This window comes from Caloenas nicobarica, chromosome 1 (genome assembly GCF_036013445.1).
Source record: "Caloenas nicobarica isolate bCalNic1 chromosome 1, bCalNic1.hap1, whole genome shotgun sequence".
Lineage (NCBI taxonomy): Eukaryota > Metazoa > Chordata > Aves > Columbiformes > Columbidae > Caloenas > Caloenas nicobarica.
Window position 1 is genome coordinate 28,432,100 of NC_088245.1, and position 23,580 is coordinate 28,455,679.

At 38.2% G+C, this 23,580-nt stretch overlaps 1 protein-coding gene across 3 annotated transcripts in view; it reads right to left on the reverse strand.

Moving 5' to 3' along the window:
* Positions 1–22,219, reverse strand: part of MDFIC (MyoD family inhibitor domain containing) — a 50,621-nt gene extending 28,402 nt beyond the window's left edge. Inside the window, exons 1-3 of one of the 3 annotated variants that reach the window (XM_065658715.1) lie at positions 22,137–22,219; positions 19,774–19,929; positions 8,226–8,357 (exon numbers count right to left, since the gene is read on the reverse strand). In XM_065658715.1, coding sequence (XP_065514787.1) covers positions 8,226–8,357; positions 19,774–19,864 — 223 coding nt within the window. In that variant the 5' untranslated portion in view covers positions 19,865–19,929; positions 22,137–22,219. Of the gene's footprint in view, positions 1–8,225; positions 8,358–19,773; positions 19,930–20,242; positions 20,328–20,428; positions 20,521–22,136 lie in introns of those variants that run through there. The other 2 variants (XM_065658716.1, XM_065658714.1) reach the window with 2 other exon arrangements.
* Positions 22,220–23,580: the final 1,361 nt, after the last annotated feature.

Here is a 23,580-nt window from a genome sequence, read left to right on the forward strand (position 1 = left end):
TCAGAATTTGACAGCTCTCCTGTTAGAATGCAATGGGTTTGCACTTCATCATCACAAATTTCAAGAGCAGTCTCCATACAAAAACATGTTTCTCACATGCCAGGACACTACAGTTCATTTAAAAATAGTTAAGGCTCAGGTGGCAAATAATTCACCATTCTCTTAAATCAAGCCTCAATATTTCTGGAGGCCTACCTCATCAGTATAATGAGTTAACAAAACTAGTATTAGAAATAGCCTGAGTGGCCACAGCTGTTTGACATTTGAATGGTTTTCAAAGGGATTCTCTGGGTTTGGATCATGAAGAATTGTTTGGTTGGTTGGTTTTTTTTAAAGAAAAAACAAAAAAGCACCACCACAACAACATGCAAATAGGTCATAGGCTCCTGTTTTTCCTTGTCTCTTACAAAAATACCTTCAGGGAAAGGCACTTGTGGGTACTTTTGTATTGCAGTTATTACCAGAATGCAGAACAAGTAAGTAGTATTCAGACCTTTCTTTCCTCTAGATACCTAAAATGTATAACCGTAATTACTTAGCTAAGCCTTCTGCTGTGCCCCTCTTCATCTTTCACTTTTTTATCAGTAAATACAAAATTCAAAAGATTAAAAACTATTTTGGCTCTCTACATTTTTAAGAATTAATTTAATTATTTTGATGTTCATACAATATGCAGTACTACTTTTCCGCTGTATAAACTTATTCCAAGCCTTCTGCACACATGACAGCAAATATAAAATGAAATCTAAAAAGAGAAAAACTAAGAGGATTTTTGCTATGGTTTACGTTCAAGACAGTTTTGCCTGAAAACAGGTTCTTAAAAGTACAACTTGCATGATGATACTTTAAGGCACTTTGTAATTTGGTGTTTTCTTTTCTAAAAATGACTAACTGAATACTGTTAGCACTGAAAATAGCAGACTGAAACCACACTGACTCATTGGTTTTGTAGTATAACATTTCACGTAGAACGCAGTCTGAGTTTCATTACTCTTCCTCTTTAAGGAACCACTAAGAATATGTTGTACTTCTTCCCCTATAGGAAGAACTAATCAGGAAAATAATATAAATAGTCTTTCCCACCTAGGCATAACAGCACATTAATTCTGAGACAGTACCAATACAACAAAGGAAAATATTCTGAAATTAAGATACAATTTACTTCAGGATTAAACACAGCAAGCACAGTAATCTTCATGTTACTTGAAGAAATTCACCTTTGTCTGGTACTGATGATTACTGACATCCAAACTTCCCCAGCCTCAGACCATAAATTCAGATGACGTTCTGAGAGTCAGCAATAAGGTAAAACAAAATGAAAGGCTCCAGGTAATTCTGGCTCCTAGTGATATGCAGAATACATGCATCTATCTTACGGTCATCTGGTGCAGTTTAAAGTTCTCACTGAAGTTCAACTACCGCTCTGTAAATGGATCAACAACAGCAAGAAGTTTATTTCTCCACATGGAGTCACCATAGAGTACCCAAATTCCTCACCTATCCCAGTCCATCATTAAGTGCATTCCTTCAAAACATTCAACCTGGAGTGAAAGTGCAAGAGGCCACACAGAAAACATTCACATCCCCCAGCAGCTCTGTTTATAAGCAAGGGATTACTAACTTCAGCAACACTCAGGTCATTCCACAGGTGACTTCTGAAAACACCAAAGACCCAGTCCTAAACTCTGAAGACTGTACCTGGAAGAATGCAGCTATTTGTGAAAATGTTTCTCTGCCTAGGAGAGGGTGAAATGAAAATCTAATGAAAATGCTATGGTTGTGCAACAACGAGGTGTGAAATTTCCTGGATGTAAAGTTGTCTCAGCTGAGAGGTCTGATTCCAGAAATTCCTAGGGGAAATCAAAATGGTGAAGAGATGGATACACTTTCAGCAAGAAAAGGCCTCACTTCCTGCAGAAGTCTTCCAGGTAGAGACTGGAAAGAGAACATCATCTTTATCCATTAAAAAAGGAGGGAAATCTAAACAAACCCAGCTGAGTCATCAAGACTTAGGTGATCAGTAGTGAATCTGAGCTCCAGTTGCCTATGCGTGCACCAGCTGCAAAATCTGATGAGTTTATTTGGAATACCAAAAATGCTTGTCTCGGTGTTCTGATGGCACTGACTTCTGATTTGTCATTTGTATTTCACAGCCTACTGCAAGAGCACTGTTATTCATTCTTCTCCTCCCCTTCAACTGGTATATCATCAGTAGGAGTAAATCCATGGGTTCTTCATAGGCCCTAGTACTTCTGATGCACAACACACCAGTCTGTCTTCAAGGCATCTAAATTGCAAAATTTTGTTAAACAGCATAATTTTCACTACCATCCTTATGAGATGCCTTATCTTGACTTGCGTGAACACTGAGTATGCTGTACAACGTACTCAGTTAGCTTGCTTCCAGTTTATATAATCAAAGTAAAATTTCACTATTTAGTGGCTGAAAAGTTGCCACACTGTAACCCTGGTAGGCAGCTATGAAGAAAATTAACTCTTTCCCAGCCAAAACTATCATACGAAATCCTATTTTACCTCCTGTGTTGTGCTAAGGGAACTAGCTGATGCACAATATTTTCAAAGAATATTTTCAAAAGGCACATGTTGTCAGCTGTCTTATAAGTGGTTAGGAAGAAGTTAAAAACCCATCAGGCTCCTCAATAGGTATGAGAAGAGTCTTCTGAGGACTTTGGAACAGAACTAGTAAGAGATCTGCCAGGCTGGGGAGAGAAACAGAAGAGACACAGGCCAGGTGTCTCTTGGGGAGAGGATTAGAAAACCTCTCTGGCAGGGGTTCTCAAGGAGGTCCTTCACGCCTCCTTTACTTCTACACCCAACTCAAGGTTTATCTTTTTTAAAAAAGGATCTAAATATCAAATTATACTATATATATATATATACTAAATATATATATACTGTACTTTTTCTGTTGTTTTTCTGCTGTACTTTTTCTATTTTTCGAACTTTAGTTAATAGGTAGAACAAGTAGTAACATTTTTGCAAGGTACAAGAAGTATTTGTAATTGAAGCAAACACTGTTCCTCAATTTTTTTTTAAATAGAACAGACTCTCCCACTCAGAGCCACAGCCCACCCTCTCCAAAACAAAGCACACACACACAAATATATATAAATATATATACTAAATATCAAAATATACATAACATACTGCATTCCTGTTATTAAGTGTTGAACTGATTAAAGTTTTATTCGTTCATAGGCTGACAGTTTTTCACAGCCACATGAAGCAAATTGCTGGGTATATTTGGAACATTGTACACAAATCACTTTTTAAACTAAAATAATACACCTTTCAGACTCAGTAATATATTTTGAATAATTTCTATTAATCTATTTTCTGTGATTTCTGTACTCACTCAGTTGCTTTGCAAGAAGACAGTATCTGTCATACTTTCTAGCTTTGAATAGAACCATTTAAGTTATCTCAAGCAGTTTGCTCTATGTTTATACAGAATAAACACAGTCATCTGAAATCACAATAATTGTAAAATCACTGTGCACTATAAATTAGCCAAGAAAAGATATTTGGATTAAAATCAAACAAAAAGAACAGTTCTAAAAGCAGATTATCTTCTTCTTATTGAGGAAAAAAGTCCGAAACCCAAACTGCATAATTTATACTACGGAAATCACCCAGTTACTCAGCCAGTAGGAAAGGGGAACCTCCAAATCTTAAAATTAAAGAGTCATGTAAAAATGTCAACATAAAAATACAGAAAATTGATTAAAAAATCTAAGTTTATTTATATTTCAATAAAATAAAATGCGATAAAGAAGAACGTAGTAAATAAAATAGTGGGCACAAGAACATGCAGAATTTTTTAATCCCCACAGAGCTGAAGGTGCCACATTCCTTTCTCTGAAGAACCACTCTTATCAGGAGGGTGTTTCATGGGGAAGAAAGAGGCAATTGAAGCCAGGAAATGATGGATAGCAATGACCTTTCTATCTGTAAAACATGGGCATATTTTAGGTATTTAATCTTGACAATTGGATTATTATTAATCAATTATTCATGACAATTTGAATCTATGGTAGATGTTTTTTGTTTTCTTAAATATCACATAGCTAAGGTCCTGCTTGTGAACTGGAAAGGAGATTAAATCCTCACAAGCAAATATTGCTTGAGATTGGCATTTTCTTCCTTCCTAAACTTTCCTGCCCCTTTATAACACCACACACTGATGGTAACCTAGTATCATCTATAAAAATTGTGCCTAAATATTCTCTAATCCACCTCCCTAGGCTTTTTTTTTTTGGGGGGGGGGGGGGCGGAGATGGAACAAACAAACAAACAAACAAAAAAACCCCAACCAAAACAACCAAAAAAACACCTTTCCCAAAGAACAAAGCCAGGCATTGTGGCAATATGGAACAGCAAAAACTCCTATGGCTTCATTCCTACATCCACAGGCTACCCTGCTGCATGTTTTAACATTCACTCTTTCTCACTTGCCAAAGGTGAGTGATAACACAAGCAGAACATCTCCATTAAGGCCACCAGACCATACAATGAAAATAAGCAAAAGGTGTTTGCAGATATTTAAAACACACTGCCGAAGAAGGAAAAGCAGATGGAGCTACTCTAAGGCTAAGCTCTTTTGAAAAGTAGAACCTCTACAGCCTGAAATACAAAATACGTGTGTGTCTGTGAAGAGAAAGGGATAGGTCTCGGTATTTCTTTGAAGAATACCTGAGATGAAAAATACAGAAGTTATCCCAAATTAGGGAACCGCAATGGAAAAGAAACTCCCTCTTACTCAGGTTCTAAAATTTAAAGATATGGATAGCAATGGCCACCTTGTGAAGTGTAAAGCCAATTTAGCACACCTAAAACCAACAAATATTTGTCAATTATTCCTGTTCTCAAATACTCTGTTAAAAAATGTACACCTTATTTCTAGTCTAACTGAACCTCCAGACATTATATCTAGTTCTCCCTTTGTCTGCTACAGTTGAAGAATTGTCTTACCAAGTTTCTACTCATTGTGGTATCGTGCTTCTCAGGGACTCAGCAAACCCCTCTTTACCCGCCTTGCTAACAATAAACAGATTGAACTCCAGGAGCTTTTCCACAATAAGGCATGTTTTCAACTACTCCAGTCATTCTTAAGATATTTGTGGTTCTCCCCTGACCCTTCTCCAGCTGAACACAATATTCCAGTAACAGTTATGCAAGTGCATTAACAATTAATACAGAAAGGTAATTTAACCAATTTCTTATTTAGCTCTCCCCTGTTTATATGTCAGTATACAATAACCTTATGAAGCAGTGGTGCACTAGAAGCTAATATTCCTCTATCATGACTCTGAAGCTCTTTTCAAAAACAATTAATTCCTTGGTTGAAGCTTCCGGTAAGATTAGCCATTCAGCCAGGATATTATGAAAGTTTTCATTCCGGGGACAAGGGATGCCCCAAAAGGGGTGGGGAAAGGGCTAATCTGGGGGAAATCTCATCATCTAGAGATGAAAAAAAGGGAACCCGAGAAAACGACTGCAAGGGCAAGGTGAACTGAAAACGCCTTACTGTGGAAAATGAGGGCAGCATTTTAGTTTATTGATGTTGCCTGGTAAACTGAGTTCACAAGTGCAAACGAGAAATCATACATAATGAAGTCATTACAGAGTCTCTAACACTGGACTTCGTTGTTGGTGTGCCAGTAAAACTGACTGATTAATCTACTTCCATATAACAGCAGAATAAAACAGCTGCAAACAAGGAAAACCTTGGAAATTAAATGTTGGAAACATTTATAAAGTGAAAACTAAGGCTAACACAAATGGAGTTTGCATCAACTGTGAGGGTGGAAAACAATCTGCATGGGAAAAAAAGAAACTGGATCATTAGGATAGCGGTGAATTGTTAATACCTGAGAAAATTAAAGTATGCACTGTCTAAAACAATTTTTCAATTTTCTTTAGAAACAGTTTTGAAGTAGACTGTAATGATCAAAACACTGTTTATTTCCAACCTAAAGCTTCTTTCAATATGCAATATTTTGCAAACTTTAGTGGGGTAATAGATCTGGTTGAATCACAGCCATTCTGACCTACAATGCTTATCACTTAAGATGAAATACCCAGGTAATGTTTGTGATAAACGAGCTTCTTTTTGCTGTACTTTTTCTATTTTTCGAACTTTAGTTAATAGGTAGAACAAGTAGTAACATTTTTGCAAGGTACAAGAAGTATTTGTAATTGAAGCAAACACTGTTCCTCAATTTTTTTTTAAATAGAACAGACTCTCCCACTCAGAGCCACAGCCCACCCTCTCCAAAACAAAGCACACACACACAAAATTTTAAAAAATACTCAAACGTATTATAACAAAGCCACTGCTATACAAAACACTGTTTGAAGACTAGGAGTTTCAGAAACTTCTAGCTTTCACCTAAATTTGCTGTTCACAAAATCAAAGGTAAAACTATTAGTGACTCCAGGAGAAGCACAGTTATGCACACTGCAGCAGTGCATCACACATACATACTTACCTCAAAAATGTATCCTATCTTTACCCTTTTTCCTGTTACTTTTTACATTCAGATAACCCTCCCATTAGAGAGACATATAATTGCATGTAACTGTCAAGTCACTTTACCCTTCCTTCACTGCCAGGGACTTGCAAAATCTGCTGCAATTTCTAATATATGTTGAAAAAGTTACCTTTTCCTCTCCTGCTTCCCCAGCGCAGCCACTACAGTATGTTGGATCAGAGAAAGCAGAGCTCCACCCTACTGTCCTTGGTCCTTTCCTCCATAGTTCAGGCACGCTGCTAACTGCTATGAAACAAATCTGCTTTCCCACAGGTCTGGGAATAAGGAAGCCTCTAAGAAGATGGAACGAGAAGGAGGCCACTCCAAAAGCAGCAGATGCCATATGTACCTTCCCATGTCCCCAACACAAACACAAAGCAATTGCTTGTCCAGGGACAGTTATGTCCAAAATAATAATCTTTTGGGATTAAGTAAACTCTCAAACTGTGCAGGAAAATTCTCCCTCTTTATAGCCCTTCAAGATTTTTTTCTAAATTGTCAGATGAATATCTGACATGATAAATTCAAGTTAAGGGATCTAGATTACTATTCAATACCTTAAGGGTATACATATTTACTGGGATTCATTATTTAGAAAAAAAAAGGATTAACTGAGATTTGAAAAGAACTTTAAATGCTAACACGATGTTCAGAAAGAGTTGATTGCATAGATAAGATTAAAAACAAAACAAACAGATAGCTCCAGAGAAAATCACCAGTTACGACAACTGAAAGATTCAGAAATATGAATGTACCCACTGGGTATCGTGTAGTACGTGCGGAGTGTAAAGACAGGCTGACCCTGAAGTGTGTGGTCAGACAAGGATCCCAGAAGGCTGGAGCACCACTCGGCATTTAGTCCATTTGCTTTCTGAATGCACCCTACAATTAGAGAACAGTTTCTCATGCTGCCCCTCCCTTGAGCAACTAACGTCCAAGCATTCACAGAGTTTTAAAGTAGTATTAGCTCTGGCAATTGACAGAAATATTTTTGCCTCAGGAGGGTGCAATTCTGGATGATCTTTTGGACAGCATATGATCTTCAATTCAAGACTGAAAAATGAGAATAACCTTGCATACCTTTTGGGGTTTTAAAGCATCCAAGACATACACTCGGAATGCGGACTTGTAGAAACTAATTTTTAAAAAAACACAGTTCAATAGCATAGGTCTAAACCCTTGTCTTACAGCATTCTTCTAGTTTTGAAATAAGTAACTACTTTAGGATTCAAAACTCTGTACAAACTTACATCTGACCAGTACTCATTGCATCTGCAAGCAACTGCTCTCAGCACAGTTTACCATTTAAATGTATAACCTGAGAAATCAAAAACAATGATACCTCCTAATAGAGTGGCATACTGCAGCTCATGTGCCTACTAAATATACAGATCTAATTAAGAACGATAAGAGAAAAATATGACATTAACACTTTAAAACGTAGTTGCCGTAGAGGTCTATATTATACTGCACCACTCAAATCACACCTTTCTTTGATCTCGCTGCTTATGCATGTTGACGGGAGTCATTCCGGGAAATAAATTTGGTAGACATGCATTACAATTGCAACACAATTGCATTTGACACACATTTAACTAAGTCAACAGGCAGTATTCCATTGCACTGCAAAAGCAAGCCTAAATGGCAGCAATTTGTTCTGGAAATACTTACTTCTGATGAGGTCACCATCAGTGCGATTTTCCCAGATGGACTGGTCTTGTATCTCTGGTTGTATACTTTGGTTACTGGAAGGCTGTTTTATGTCTTTAACTCCTGTCCCGGTATTCTCTTGGTCAGTTTTTTCTAAGTCAAAAGAAAATATATTAGTTTCTATTTTTCCTCTACATGAACAAAACTTACCTTCGAAAATTAAAACCAAAAGAGCATAAACTATAACTTGTCTCATGGAGTTTCCTTATAAATAATTCCCATTAATTTTCAATTTGTTTTCTTGTCCAGATCAAAATCATTCCTCTTTAAGATAAAGACTTCTTGTATTTTGTTTAATCATAAAAAACCTGTTGAGTATTATTTGGTATCAACAAATTACATTTGAGTTTGTTTATATTTATTTACCTTCCACAAAATTTTTGAATAAAAATTTGAAATGCTATGTCACACCAAAAAACATTGGTTTTGCCTAGGTACATGTGGCTCTGGCATATAAAAGTCACAAAAACTCCACAAAAGTCTGTTCTCTATTATTTACAGTTGAATGCATAATTAAAGACAAATATTGAAACTTCAAAACTGATTAGCACAGAAATTCAGAATTATTTTATAACACAATTACCAATTTTTTCATTGAAAAAATAGCTTTTAAAAGTCATTCCTGAATAAGAGGCAACATTTAGCCTATGATGAAAGGAAAAATGATTTCTTCTCTCCCAGTATATACAAGATGTAGGGAAACTTCCATGGTAAGCTTATCTGAGGGATTCTTAAGCTTATTTCACAAGATAGCAGATCTTGTTGTTTTGATGATTTTGCCAGTTACCACACACAGACCTGAATTTTCTCAAAGCAAAGCGGCAGCTTTCATTTTTGCCGTCATTATTTTTTTAATAGACAAACTCACAGATAAAAATCTTTCTGTTCTTGATTGCTACAGGTTTTTCCTACTGGCATTCAAGGAAACATATCCAGATCTGGAATTTCTTTGCTCATTATTCACAGTGACAAATTATCAGTTTATTTCACTTACTAGAAGGGTCTGTAAAACACTAAATATTTTAAGTCTCGAGTATTTTTTGAGTATGTATACAACATTTAATATTTATAGTAAATCTAAATGAGCAACTGTTGAAAAGTCTGTTCGCTCTATTTATTTGTTTCAAACAAGAATGTGTTTATAAACCACTTATCACAACGTAATGATACCACATCCTCTAGTAAAGCAATGATTCCAGTCCCAAGACATAGAAAAATCACTTATTGCTACTGTGACATATTAAAGGTTAGTTTTTTTATGTAACCAACAGCGGTTTGATTTTAAATCCTAACTTTCTGCCTTTGTTATCCACCCTATTAAACTGAGGCATTGAACATCACTCAAAATAATATATGCCATATTGTATGTATAGTAGCATGTGCCTTCAAGCACTGCTGCTCCCCTTCTATTAATTTCCTCTGAAATGTCTGACCCAGCTACCTCCGTGGTGCTTATTTCTCAGTGCTGCCTCCCATCATTTCTTCAACAACTTGTGAATATTTCCTCAAGCCCATCCTGAGATGAACTGTTTCACTGGGATTTACATAAAGTTACTGAAGTGATTGGGAAGATTCCATTGACTTCAATGAGTTTTGCATCTTGCCATGATGACTTAATCTCACCCAGATACTCCTTTTAGCCAAAAAAAGAAAACCCACACAGATTTTTTTCAACCCCTTTGACAGACATTAGATACAAATCATTTCTGCCTTATATCTATCAGATACAAATCCTACTGTATTGAAGTATGATGATTTCACCTGTGCTGTTCGGTATTAGGTGCAAATGTGTTTCAAAAGTGCCTTGAGTTAGGCTGAATGAAAGTAAGTAGCGTCCTGGAGAGATCTAGTGTAAAAGCACTCGTCTTTCCACATAGAGTAAGCTTAAATGGGCTATTTTAAGAGATTTTGCTCTTAAATTACTGCAGTAACGACACCAAGATTACAACAGTATCTACCTGGCAGTGGTAGTACAAAACTGCAGAGTTACTGTATACAATTTTCTTGTATAGGATATGACATCACAGAGCCTTTCTATTTCATATAGTAAACAATGAACGGCTCTAAGGAAATATTAATGTTAATATTATGGGACCCTCAGCATCCTAGATTACATTTTTATCTAAGAAGTCTGAAGGAGTGCAGAATACAATCAGTTATCATTATTCATAGGGATTTACTTTTCATTCTTCTGCTTGTTTTAGGTTCAGTATCTTTCTCTCTTTTTTTTTTTTTACTAGGTAGTTTGTATGTGTGATTTTCATGTTTAATTTTATTATTCTAGCTGGATATGGTAAACACCCAGTCAAACCCACATAAATGATATTAACAGTCAAAAAGAAAGAAGAAAGAGTCACTATTATAAAGTAAAAATTTAAAAAAAAAAAGTTGCAATTGAGCAGCAAACAATTTTGATAGGAAGTTTACAACAATTAACATTAATCACCTGTTCTTTGATCTATTGAATTCAAGTGAAGACTTCCCCATTAATGTGCATAACAGAAACTTACACCATTAAACATGTGTTTGGTATTTTCCTTTGCACAGAGCAGCCCATCTCTGGGCAGATGTTGCTCTGTGGCTGTGGTGGGCTGACCCCAGGCAGCAACCAAGGACCACACAGCCAGTCCTTCACTCCCCAGCTCCCCATGGGACAATGGGAGAGACCAGAAAGAGCATGAGTGAAAGAACTCATGGGTCAAGATATAGTTTAATAAGTGAAGGAAAGAAGAAAAAAAACCAAAAAAAACCAAGTGATGCATGGGCAATCACTCACCACCTCCCATAAGCAGAACAATGCCCAACCCAGCCTCTAAGCAATGGCTATCTCCCCCAAAACCTCTTTCCCTCAGTTTTTATTGCTGAGCATGACATAATATAGCATGGAATATCCCTCTGGTCAACCTGAGCCAGCTGCCTGGGTTGTGTCCTCCGCCGAACCCCCGCCCACCCGCAGGCTGCTCACTGGCGGAGTGGGAAAAGAGAAAACCTTGACGCTGTGCAAGTGCTGCTCAGCCACAGACAAGCCACTGGTGTGCCATCAACCTTGGTTTAGTCACACATCCCAAACACAGCACCACAGGGGCTGCTATGAAGAGAATTAACTCCATCCCGGCCAGACTTAGCACAATGTGGCTTTAGAAAACATAGACCATAAACCATTTTAGAGTTTTTCATACATCCTTTCTGATGCATCAGAACACTGAAAATATACAAACACTGGTGTCCTGACTGATTATTTGGATTTTTTTCTTGAATGTGTACCAGGTCTCAGTTTTAGTATGAAGGAATTTCTCGATTATTCCCTATAATACATAGCTGATGATGGGATCATAACACTTTTTTTTTTTTTAATTCTGGAAGTGCAGCTACAACATACCAACTACAACCAATCATACATGAAGACGACCTCAAGAATACTCTTGAGTTTGTGTTGCGTTAATGTCATTATTTTTGTGCTAGGTGCCTAAGAATAATGGTAAGAGTTTATGAGTCCAGTAAGAAATGAAACAAAAACCTTAATCTTCTGTGATGTGCCATGCTTGTGACAGAGCAGCTCTAATAAAGCCTACAGCTGGCACAAATACAAATGGCTGGATCTGGCCATAGACAGGTACGGCTTTTTTCTACTGCATCATCAAATAAATTTATAACAATTCTCTGTTTTAATCAAGCTTAACCTCAAGAACTTTTATGTAATACTTCCGTGGTACTTAGTTTCTACTTCCTTTTGTATACTCTTCTACTCTCACGTGACTAAACTCCAAAACTGACAGCCAAGAAGAAAAAGAGATGCTCTTCCTAGCAGTGGGAAGAAAAGACTCATTATGTTCTGAGTCTGGCAGTGCTGAGGTAGAAGTCCAACCCCTCTTCAAAACCACAGTAAGTTACTCTAGGTCATGTCACAAAAGCCACATAGTCTTCTTACCAATCACCATGCAGCCCCCACACCAGCAACCTTTGTGGCTATGTACCTCTCCTAAAATAAGAGCAGTCCCTGAGCTGAAGAGTGACACCTGCACAGAGTACCCTGTGGTTTACCCTGAAGGTAAGCATGGGCACAAACTCTACTTGTGTAGAGATTAATGCAAGTTTAATGTTTAAATAAGGAAGAGACACAACATGTTGGTAAAATATAGAACTGAGATGGTTAACAGCCGAAATCATATCTATATTACAGACAACTGGTAAGTCACTTTGTGAAAAAATTGAAAATTTTAATCACATCTCAAAATTGCTGTTTCATTAATTAAGTGAACAAAGTGAACTCTTACATTTTTGTCATTTGGAATTATTGAAGTATATATAAATCACTTTTATAGTACATATATTCATTTTCTTATAATCTTGCTATGTTTATTTTTAAAATTACACAGCGATACATGTATTTCATCAAATCAAAACTTGTTTTCACCATTGAGACTATTGTAACAATGACTGTTAACTCCTTTTTTAGTTTGGAGCATGTGCCTCTGGTTACACATATTTTTTTGCATCATGACAAATACATTCTACAAGACTCCACCAACAGAATAGTGTCAGCAGCCTGGGTCAACAACAAGGCTACTATTACAATAGCCCTACCAAAAAGAAAATTTAACAAATAGCCAGAACTGTCAAGAAAGACTTACGTATAGTTAGGCAAGAATGGTATACAATACAATCTCTCCAGATCCTTTCCAACCCTATCTTCTATGCCTTTATAAAGTTGCTGGGATACAAATCAAACTAATTGCTGAAAATTTCTTAGAACATCCCAGTGAAGTATCTCTCTTTTTGGAGCTATATTTATTCGTTCTCTATGATAATGTAGAGCATATTGAGTGGACATCAGACTACTACACAAAACTGATAGAAAATACAAAAAATATAGGTAATGGATGTACATTTGCAGGACACACCTCAAAGAGCTCAAGTGTTTAACAAATAACCAACTTTTCTTCTCCAAGTGCTTGCCCATTTGTACACTCACACACCAGTTGCCCCCACAAGCCCTGGTCCATCTCTTCACTTTACTCAGAAATGGGTCTCAGCATTTTCAAAGGTGGCACCGTATCTTAACGCATCAGTAACTACATAATATTGAATCTCTGAACATGCAAAGCAGAACAACTGCCCACATTAAGTGGGTTGCATGTCCTCAGAGTGTGATAGGCATCTGATTTCTATTCATTAGATGACACATAAGCCTACATACTGGCTCAGTCATCTCTTCCGAGCATGTGAACTATAGCAGTGCTTGACAAGCAACATGACAAACTGGACTTGAGAAACAGGTTTGGAGTTTGTCTATTGACACAGCAACACTGTGGATGTAAAATGAGTGAAAAATCCTGTTGCTGCAACAATAGATGGCTTTGTTGCTATGACACATTCATTTTCTGATCACCAACAATGTGGTGGATCGCACCACATAACAAGCAAAGCAAAAGCTACTGCTGAGAAAGGCTTCTGGAAACCTGAGGGCACCAGTCTCATCAAGGAGAGAAGGACAAGCAGAATGGAAGGGCACAGTGGAGTCATTGTGATCTCTAAAAATGCAGAGTCAGGAACAATCCAACAGTTTTACTGTTTAAGGGTAGAGGAACAATGGAAGCACAGGGCAAAGGTTACTTAGGCACCTAAATTTGACCTAGGTGCTGGGATGTAAACACGAATCTTTGGAAGGCCTGAGTTATCCCTGAACAAGCAGACACATTTAAACACACATGTGCAAAGCTCAAACCACCCTAAATGGAATTTTGTTCTTCAAAGAAAAGAGAAATTAAGAAAAAAAAAAATCTATGAGGAACAAAAAGTTGAAGAATGTTTCCAAAGGGAAAGATAACAAAACAATTCTTTCTCTCAAGCCTCCAGCCACTGGAAGGGGTTGGAGAGCATGTGGCAAACACTGTATTTCTAACACTTCCTTTGTTCATTAATATCCTCACTGGCAAGAAACCACTGAGGATACTATTTCCTAATGAAAATTCCACTGTTCACAACAATAACACAAAGGAACCGCAATAATACCAGGTTTCACAATGCAACCATTAACAGGAACACCCACCAGCTACTTCATGAAATGCCTAAAACTTTCAGTCATTTCACATAACCAGTAAATTCAACTGTGCTATTCATGTAACAGAATGCCTATTCCAGTTCATGATTTGCCTGAAACTATCTCATTTCATTAATGACTGGTTGTACAATCTAATTAAAATTGATAATCCAGAAATTATGGAGTTGGAAGATTCCATTTACATGTTTGATTGTTTTAAAACTAAAATAACTAATTTGATTTTGTTTCATCTCAGTGGCTTTTACTTAGATGTCTCATTGCAACTTTCAATGGCCTCAAAAATGCCACTAAAAAAATCAGTCTTTGAAAATTAGAGCAATTCAAATGAACTTATTGGAAATCTCTTACACAGAATTTTCCAGGTGCAAGCTATGGAACAACTATGAATCTACTACAAGTTTGACAGCCCTGGACAAATTTAAGTCAAGATAAATTTAAAATTACTAACAACATGCAAATAGGTACTCTGCACTATTAAAAGCATTAAGAAGTTCAAATACGTAAGTGAAAATGTCTTTTCACAATAATCACACTAATTGTTATGTGGTCAGTTATAAATTTATGTCATTCATGCTACAGTGTTTCATATGGGTACAAAACTAGTTTCACCTATGTGCTAAGCTTTACTTGGTGGCTATGATGTATTAGCAACAGCATTGGCCAATAAAATTGGGCCTGTACAGTGAAAGAGTTGATTTTAAGGACAATTCCATATTACACATGTTTCTGGGGCTTTCTACTTTGGACTAGCTCTCAGTTTTAATCTCAAAGACTGAATGGTTACTGGTGGCTAGAGTGCATTAGGCACATTCCTGCAGTGCGTCTCTCAGATTATTTTGTCCAAAAGGAATCCAGTCCAGGTCACTCCCCAGGATCACTCCACCATGCAAACCAAAGCGGGGGCGAGCAGGAGATTCACTTCAAAGCTGCACTGCTGATCCAAATGAAAACACCAGCATAACACACTCATTGCTGGATGCTACTTATTAGGAAAAAACAAGTGTTTAAAACAAAGAGAAACATAACTTCTGAGGGCCTGGAACGAAATTTGAGAAGAATTATTCTGATATAAAATTAGCCTATGAGATGGAACAAAAGTATTTCAAATTTGATGCAAGACCTTTACAGTCAATTCGATGAAATACAAGTCTATCACACCCATGTGGACATGAATCACTTTACTGGAACAGCACGCATGTGAAACTGAAAGCAGAAGTATGTTTTTATGACAAACCAGAGTTAGACATTTATGAAGGTTTTAAGTATTTTAGTCAGTAACGTTCAAAAAACGTCTCAGTACTGACAGACAGCGATGAAACAAATTAACGCAGATTCACTCAACTCTTGTCAGATTGCAAGTGGGAACACAAATGTAGAGTAAGTATCTGCTAAGTTTGAGCAATCTGAGTGCACTGGTTAACCGTTAAAATAAAAATCCATTACTCATAACACTGAGGCACTGCTGGTAAAGTGCAATAATTATGGTGATATTAATCATTGTTGCCTCAAGAATGTTCAAACACCCCCAGCAGTAAGTCTTCTGTCACCCCATCTCATCTAGTCAGCACGTTCCTTTAGTGATCCTCATCATGAAAACACTTGAACACAGAAAACATGAAGAGGTTCGAATCGTGTTCTTGAAAAGGAGAACATGTTCTTTGTACTTTTCTGAATGGAAGTATTAGTTGCTGAATATGGTTTCTTCAGACACCAAATCAGAACAGCATCTCCATCCAGCAACAGTGACATGATTTGCACCAGAGGGAACAGTCACTTATAGAACTTGACCCTTAATATTTCTACTAAACTTCTCCATCCTCCTTCCCCACCCAATTAAAAAAAAAAAAAAAAAGAGTAAATTCTAGTGGATTTCCATCATCTGAAGGGTCATTAGAAAGTTCTTCTAGTTGAAGTGCAATTATTAGTCTCAATTTCATAATAGGTTTTTTATTATTATTTTATTTATTTTCTTTCTAAATTGATAAAGCTAAATATTGTTCACTTGTTATTCTGCGTTATGTGTAGTTACCAACAAGCAAAGGTAAAAGCATTCCAAATATTTTATAGATGACACCCTTATATGTTCTAAAATGTGGTCGGATTCTCTAAATATAGTTCCATGTTCATTGAATTTCTCTCTCGTATTCCATGGTTTATTCAAATGCAGAGGATTTAATGAAAAAAGTCTACCCATACTCCAGGCAATAATCATGACATGACCTCTAACATACGAAACATTTTCCTTAAAGCAGAGGGGCTAATGGTGACTAATTGTCACATTCCTTGCTAAGGGAGATTATTTTGGTACCTGCTAGTGGAGAAAATACTTCATCACAGCCAAATTGAAGTGGTCCAAGCACAGAGATGACACTATTCATCGACTACATTTACACAACACACAGGTAGAAGTACTCATAATTTGATTCCGAGGCCTGTGGAGCTACAGGAGAAGAGAGATGGCATGACCAGGATCTTCAGCAAGAGTGCATGAGTAGACCTACACTTTGGAAAGATGTGGCAAAAATTAACTAGATGTTTTCAGAAATTAGATTAAACCTTTCATCCTGTAGTCTGTGCCTTAGACCACCAGACTCTGTCGGCACAGAAAATGGTTTAAAGACTGAAACTGGGTACTGACATTGCCACAGAAGAAGATTCTACAATTTCATTTACTCTCTCTGATAGCACACTAGTTGTGGATGGTCAAAGTCCAACAATCTCACTAATATTTCTGCATTAATTAAAAAATGAACTAACAAGGAAGAACAGTGATGGGGGGGATGTTGAGAAAGCATGTTGGTTAAAGTGACACACAAAAATTCTTTTAAGTTGCGAAAGCCAGAGCGTGCCACATCTGTAGGCCAAACTATGGCCCAACCCCACAGCCCACAACTGATGTATATCCCTGAAATCTGACTAAGCTTTATTACTTTTGTCTGGTTTTGAATTAGGTTGTGGGATAGCTATGGGTTGAGTATTTAAAATTCAATTGAAGTTTCTTTTCCTTTCATGGAAAAATACTATTCGGCTTCAGCATCTGAATGTATGATAGCAAGCAAAATGAGCACTCTGAAGATTTGGATTTTTTGATGATACCTCACAGAACTACAGAAGAGAAGTTTGTTTTTAGGGTATAAGGTATCTATATCAGTTAAACAAATACAGAAACCATATTAAAGTATGCTGTTACCAATCAAAAATTATTTCTCATTAGAATGCACTCAACACTTTATTATATGTACAACATAAGCCTTTTTTCTTCTGGTTAAGGAATCTTTATTCCTAGGTGGACACAGATTTCAAGTATCTCACTGTAGATATATGGAGTCATCACATAAATATGACGAGGTGATTCTAAGTAAAGTAGTAATTATTTCAAATTATGGCAGATTTTTCCAAATACCTCTAGCCTATTTCCAGAAATAATATGAATTTCAATGACAGCTTTTAAAATTATCCCCAAATTCTAGAGAAGTCAGTGTACTTTCGCATGTCCTGGGGGTAGTATAGAAAGAGTAGGGGGTGTTGAAAGTCCCAGACATACTATCTCAGATCTTCAGTCCTGGAATATCTGGGCTACCTTACCCTGTAACCACACACTGCAAAGCTGACAACAGAAATGCTGGAATATAGACTGGAAATGTTATGAACTCACCTCTTCCTCTTTCCACCCCCATTTCCCCAACAGACTTAGGCTAGAAAAAAGCAACAAATATCCACAGTTATCCTTGAATCTAAGTTCATTAGGATAAAAATCTATGTATTTGAATGCTGAAATCTGTAAAAAAAAAAGTCTTGTTTCTCTGTGAACCATACATATGCTTTAAAATTGAGCATATGCCTTGAAAGGTGTGGCCAGTGAGCACATCTGAACTAATATATTACATTTGTTTGTACCTTACTGATCCCTAATAAAGTAACTTTATAAACCTCCACCTCAATAGCTGTGAGCTGTAATTGTGTCATTCAGCCTTTCTATACATGTCTTGTCCATGGACAGATCAGTATTCATTTCCTTACTTTTCATAAGAAGAAGAGCATGTATTGAAAATCTTACGAAATGGAATCACATAAGACTTTATTTCATAGTGAAAACTCAATTTAAAGTGGCACTGTAAGAATAAAACCACTTTCCAGGTGAGTTAGTTCACTGACTTAAAACTTCAGTAACTTGGATGTATGGCCTACATGCAGAATTTAACCAGTGTGGCCACTTGATCACATGACAGATAAAAACACCACATTGAAAATAAACATGTACCACAGACAGTGATTTTTCTGGCAAAAACATTATTCTAACAGTTCAGTTCTGCATGCTTGATCTTCTGTATCTAATCTTTTTTATTATTATTATTTTTACTGTTTAGAAGTTATGAGTCATTCACTAGGACAGAAAAAAACCCCAACAATAAGATAAGTATAAGCCAATTTAATGTGTCTCACTGCCAGAACATTTTTTTAGTTAGCTACGGATACTTTCTGGTTTCTCAAACAAGTCTTCAACTTTGATTTCACATAGCTATTGATTTTCCAAGTTACAAAAACAAGACTGCATCTTTAATCCACCGTTGCACAACTGTGTTACCAGGCTCTGCTCCAGTTAACCACTTGTGAATAAAGTTACAGTTTTTGAATAAGCTTATTTGTCTGTTCTTCAGAGACTTTTAAAACTCCTGATGGAATTCTGGAAAACAAAGCTGTAACTGTAAACAAAAAACAATAATTGAGTCTCATCTTCACAGACCAGGACTCAGAAGGCAAACGTATTTCCCTATTTTGAAGATAACCTGCAATATAGGTTGTCAAACTTCCCTATATGAAGGTGATCAGAATATCAATGTATGCTGTGCAAATGCAAATAAGACATAACTTTAAACAATTTATCTTTAAGGTGAATGTACTTTTAAACAACCTTTTGAACAGCTGATATGAAAAAAATTAATACTCCCAGAAACTGGTTTTAGCTGCAGCATCACAAAGTAATCTAAAAAAAAAAATAAAATTAAAAAAAAAAAAAAGGCAAAGTGACCTCCAACCTGAACAACGCTCCTGCTCTTGGATCAACCTTTCTCAATTTACTGCGAGACCTGGAAAGAGAGCTTTACAGGAAAGAGCTTCTAAACACAAACGCAAAGCTGAGAAGAAAGCAATTTTTAAGGAGCAGCATCTGCCTCTGAATGACTGCTTTTTTTCAAATACTGAGAACCGGTGCTGACATCAGTGCATCTTTTTTTTTCTCTCCTTTTTAAAATTTTTTTCATTTTCTGCATAGGAATTTCTGGTTAAAACAATAAAGAGGTGGAAGTGAAAGTGTTACAGAGTTGCACCAAAGAGAGGAGGTCGGGGGGAGAGTAACGAAAAGAGGAGTTAAACCCACAAAACAAATCAGTAAATGTATCATTCAAATAAAAGGCGCAACAATTACAGAGAAACTTTAAAGCAACTTACCTCGAGGGAGAGAGATCAAAGAACTCTTTTCAGTCGGAGCTTGCTCTGGCCCTTCAGGCCCCGGGGGAAGAGGTTCTCTCACTTGGGACATCTGCCAGCTCTATCACCAAGTAATAAAGAGCGTGCACCCCCCTCCAACAAAACTAACACTCGACCCTGAAGGAACAAGCAAATGAAAAGGCTCGTTAATGTATTTTATGCAGAAAACTCAGGGCTCGGGGGCGAGGGATTGAGGAGGGACAGCAACGAAGCGGCGGCAACTTTGCGGGGCGGCGGCGGGCGCGCCGCCCGCCCCCCGCGGCGAGCACCCGCGGGGCCGGGGGGCGGCGGCCGCGGGGCGGGGGCGGCCGCGGGCCGTGAGCCGGGCGGCCGCGGGGGGTGCCCGCGGGGGGTGCCGGGGGAAGCCGGGGGGGGCCAGAGGGGCCCCGTCCGCCGCGGCAGAGCCGGCCGGCAGCGCGGCGCGCCCTACCTCCGCATTTCCTCCCGCTCCGCTGCGTTGCCCGGCCCTCCTCCGCGCCCCGGCCGCGGGAACGTCCGCGCCGCTCCCCGAGCCGCCGCCGCTCCGTCTCCTCCGGCGGCCGCCGCTTCTCCCGCCGCCCGCCCCGCGCCCGCGGGCCTTCCCCCCGGGCAGGGGCGCGCACACACTGGCACTCACACCCGTGTCCCCCCGGCGCCACAGTCACTCCTTCTCCATCATTTCCGGACGATGAAACATCCCACCCCGGCTGGCGGCGGCCGCGGCTCGGGGCGGCGGTCGTGCAGGTCCTGCCGCCCGCCAGCGAGGGGCCCGCGGGCCGGGCCGGGCCGGGCCGGGCCGGGCTGTGCGGGGCTGGGACCGGGGCCGCGGGGGGTGGCCGGTAAGGCGCCTCTCTGCCCCCTGCCCCCAGCCGGGCTTCCAGCCACAGAAATTCCCCCAGGAGGCCGAAACCCGTCAAGCAGAAATGGGGAAGAAGGAGAAAGAAAGAAAAAAAAAAAAAAAAGGCAAATCTGAAAGGGAGGCTTTCATGCCTGGACAGGGTTTGCAGCTGTAGCGCTTGGCAGAGGTGCAGGGGCACTTTTAATGGTGCAGCCGCCGGCTCCGAAGTTGTTCGCTGCGGTTATTGTTTGCCTTCAACCAGTTGCGCCTCTGGAGCCGGGTGGGCAGGCACGTGAAACGCCGTAGGCCTCCACGCCTGTCCTCCAGGGCTTTCCACCCTCCCAAAGATCAGTTCCAACAAAACCTAACCCTCTCGTGTACCTCCACTGGCAACATACAGATATGTCTATAAGAAGGGTTTCAAAGCGGGCATACAAAAATATTGAAAGGAATATTAAGGATAGAAGAAGCTTTTTTTCAGAAGTAAAACCCCAAACTACTTCCTCCACTATCACCTGCCAAGTGGTCTTACCTGTGCTTTCTCTATATAAGAAATACATTTCTTTCCCACGGCACAGATTGACTTGATCATCAGCCTCATGATCCATTCTTGCCCACACCATGGAGTATTGCTCCACATCATTGTTCTTGTGTGTGCTAGTGCCCATAAGACACATGCTTTACCTTGCTTACACTGTCACAGTACATCACCTTTCTCTACAGAAGTGTGCCCATGTTTAAACTGTAATTTACTTAAAACTTACAAGCAGATTTTTTATTATGGCTTAGTAAATGTACTTTACTAGTATGTGTCATTGCAGTGTACAACCGGGTATCTTTCGGGAAGCAAAAGTAGGAAGACAAAATACCCAAGTTATAAACTATCTACATCCTAACATAAGAGGAAGTAACTGATGGATATTTATTTTGATGTCATAAATGCTAAGGAATATGCTCTGGTATTAAAAGTGCACTTCTTAAAGTTTAGCATTTCCCTGCAATGCTTGCAAACCAACCAGGAGAGAGGATAAGTACCTGAGCAGGAGTCAATTCTGTGTGACACACCACCCACTTCAGGGCCTCCTCTTATTTCATAAGTTATCAATAAATTTTTTACCACTGTATAGGTTTATTATTGATCATTATGGGAGCAAAAGGCGACAGTGTGATACAATTAATAGGAAATGCTACTTAAGGTGTATATACTTTCCTCTGAGAAAATACAATATTTCTTAAGAATTTCAGTAGCCTAAGATGTTCCTTGGTACAACATAATATTTCTTTAAACCTTTTCATGACAAAATGGAAAAAATGTGCTATGTGGGGAAGAAGCTATGGAAAAAATCCATTTCTGGCACACAAAATTATTAGCGTACTGCATAATAATAATATTGGTCTCAATATCAACACGTTTCATCTATGAAAACATTGCATAACTTTCCAGAGTTCCTTCCCTTCTCACTGTCCTGGGGGCAGAGCGATTGAGACATAAGGTAGAATGACTTACCTCAAGCTCCCAAGTGAGTCAGTAGCAGAAGAGATGTTATGACTCATACTCAATGTACAAGCTTGTGTTTTTCCCTCTGAAACTGGAAACATAGCAGAGAACAGTGGGAGGAGCAATAATTTAGCCAGCTACACCCTGCCTTCAAAATATTTCATTGGATAATAAATGTCTTTGAAGGACAGATAGCATCCAGAGTTGGTGTTTGTTTGGGGTTTTTTTAACCTTATCTATGAAACCCACATGGTAAACTTCATGACGTTCGGTTTATCTTCTTGTAAAAGATGGTGGGATGAGCTCAGCCCACTAAGGTTCAACTGTGTAGCAGACTACATAGAGTTTAAAGCAACTAAGTGAATGGAAGAGTATTGCCGTATTGCAACTGATGCAGTGGGAGATACCCCTAAGCAAAATCATATTAAAAAAAAGGTAAGAGAATTCAGCATACAAAAAGCAGAAATCACTGAAATAGTGCATTAAAAATATTGTGCAACACATAAGACATTACATACCAAAGACTGTGATGATTGTAAAAAGACAGGTCCAGATGTGGTCACTGTTAATGAGATACCACAGATAGGCAAAATTCATTGGCATAAGAAAAACCATAACAGCACTTCCTAACAGTACTTAGATCTAACAAATACAAAAATAATCTAAAATAATTGTTTAATTGATTTTCCTTAAAATATTTATAATTCTAAAATGTTATTGAAAATTTCAAGAAGTGTGTAGTTCAGACATTAACATCAGCAGCCTTTCAAGTGTCTCAGTTACAGGCAGTTGCACATATGTATTCCAGTATACTCTTCCATTGCTTGACCATAAAATTCAGGTATGGTCTTCTACACCATTAGTGGCAGATTTTGGGATGACTGTGAAGAGAAGCTCAACACACTTGCAAATAGACAGTAAGTATAGTTTGTAGGCAGATAAAAATTTCCTGAAAGAAAAATAAAACATCCATTTTTTTCCCTATTAAAAAATTTCTGTTAAACCGAATCCTGTTAAAAGCGCACAAAATGCAGAATATAAACATATGTCTTCAGGACAAAACTGTTCATCACCATTTTCTACTCTGATCTCCTACATGAGCCATATGATAGATATTACCTCCAGCCAAAATAGACTTGTCACTGGAGAAAATAAAGTATTTTAGAAAGAAACAAGTTGCTTATTTAAAGTAAACCCGAAATATCCCAAAATTGACTGCTGCGAAGGTTATTTACTTACATTATTACAAACTCAAGCTATATTTTGAGCTTGAATTTTCCAAGGATAACTTTTAGTCTTTGAGGATTTTTTTGGATATCAAATAGTTTCCTGTGGAAGAGGTTTTGGATAGCAGAGTTGCTCATTTCAACAATGTTGTAGAAAATTTGTGCATAACTCTTCAAATAAAATAAAAATATTACTGCTTACAGCAATCAATAACTGTAACTCATGG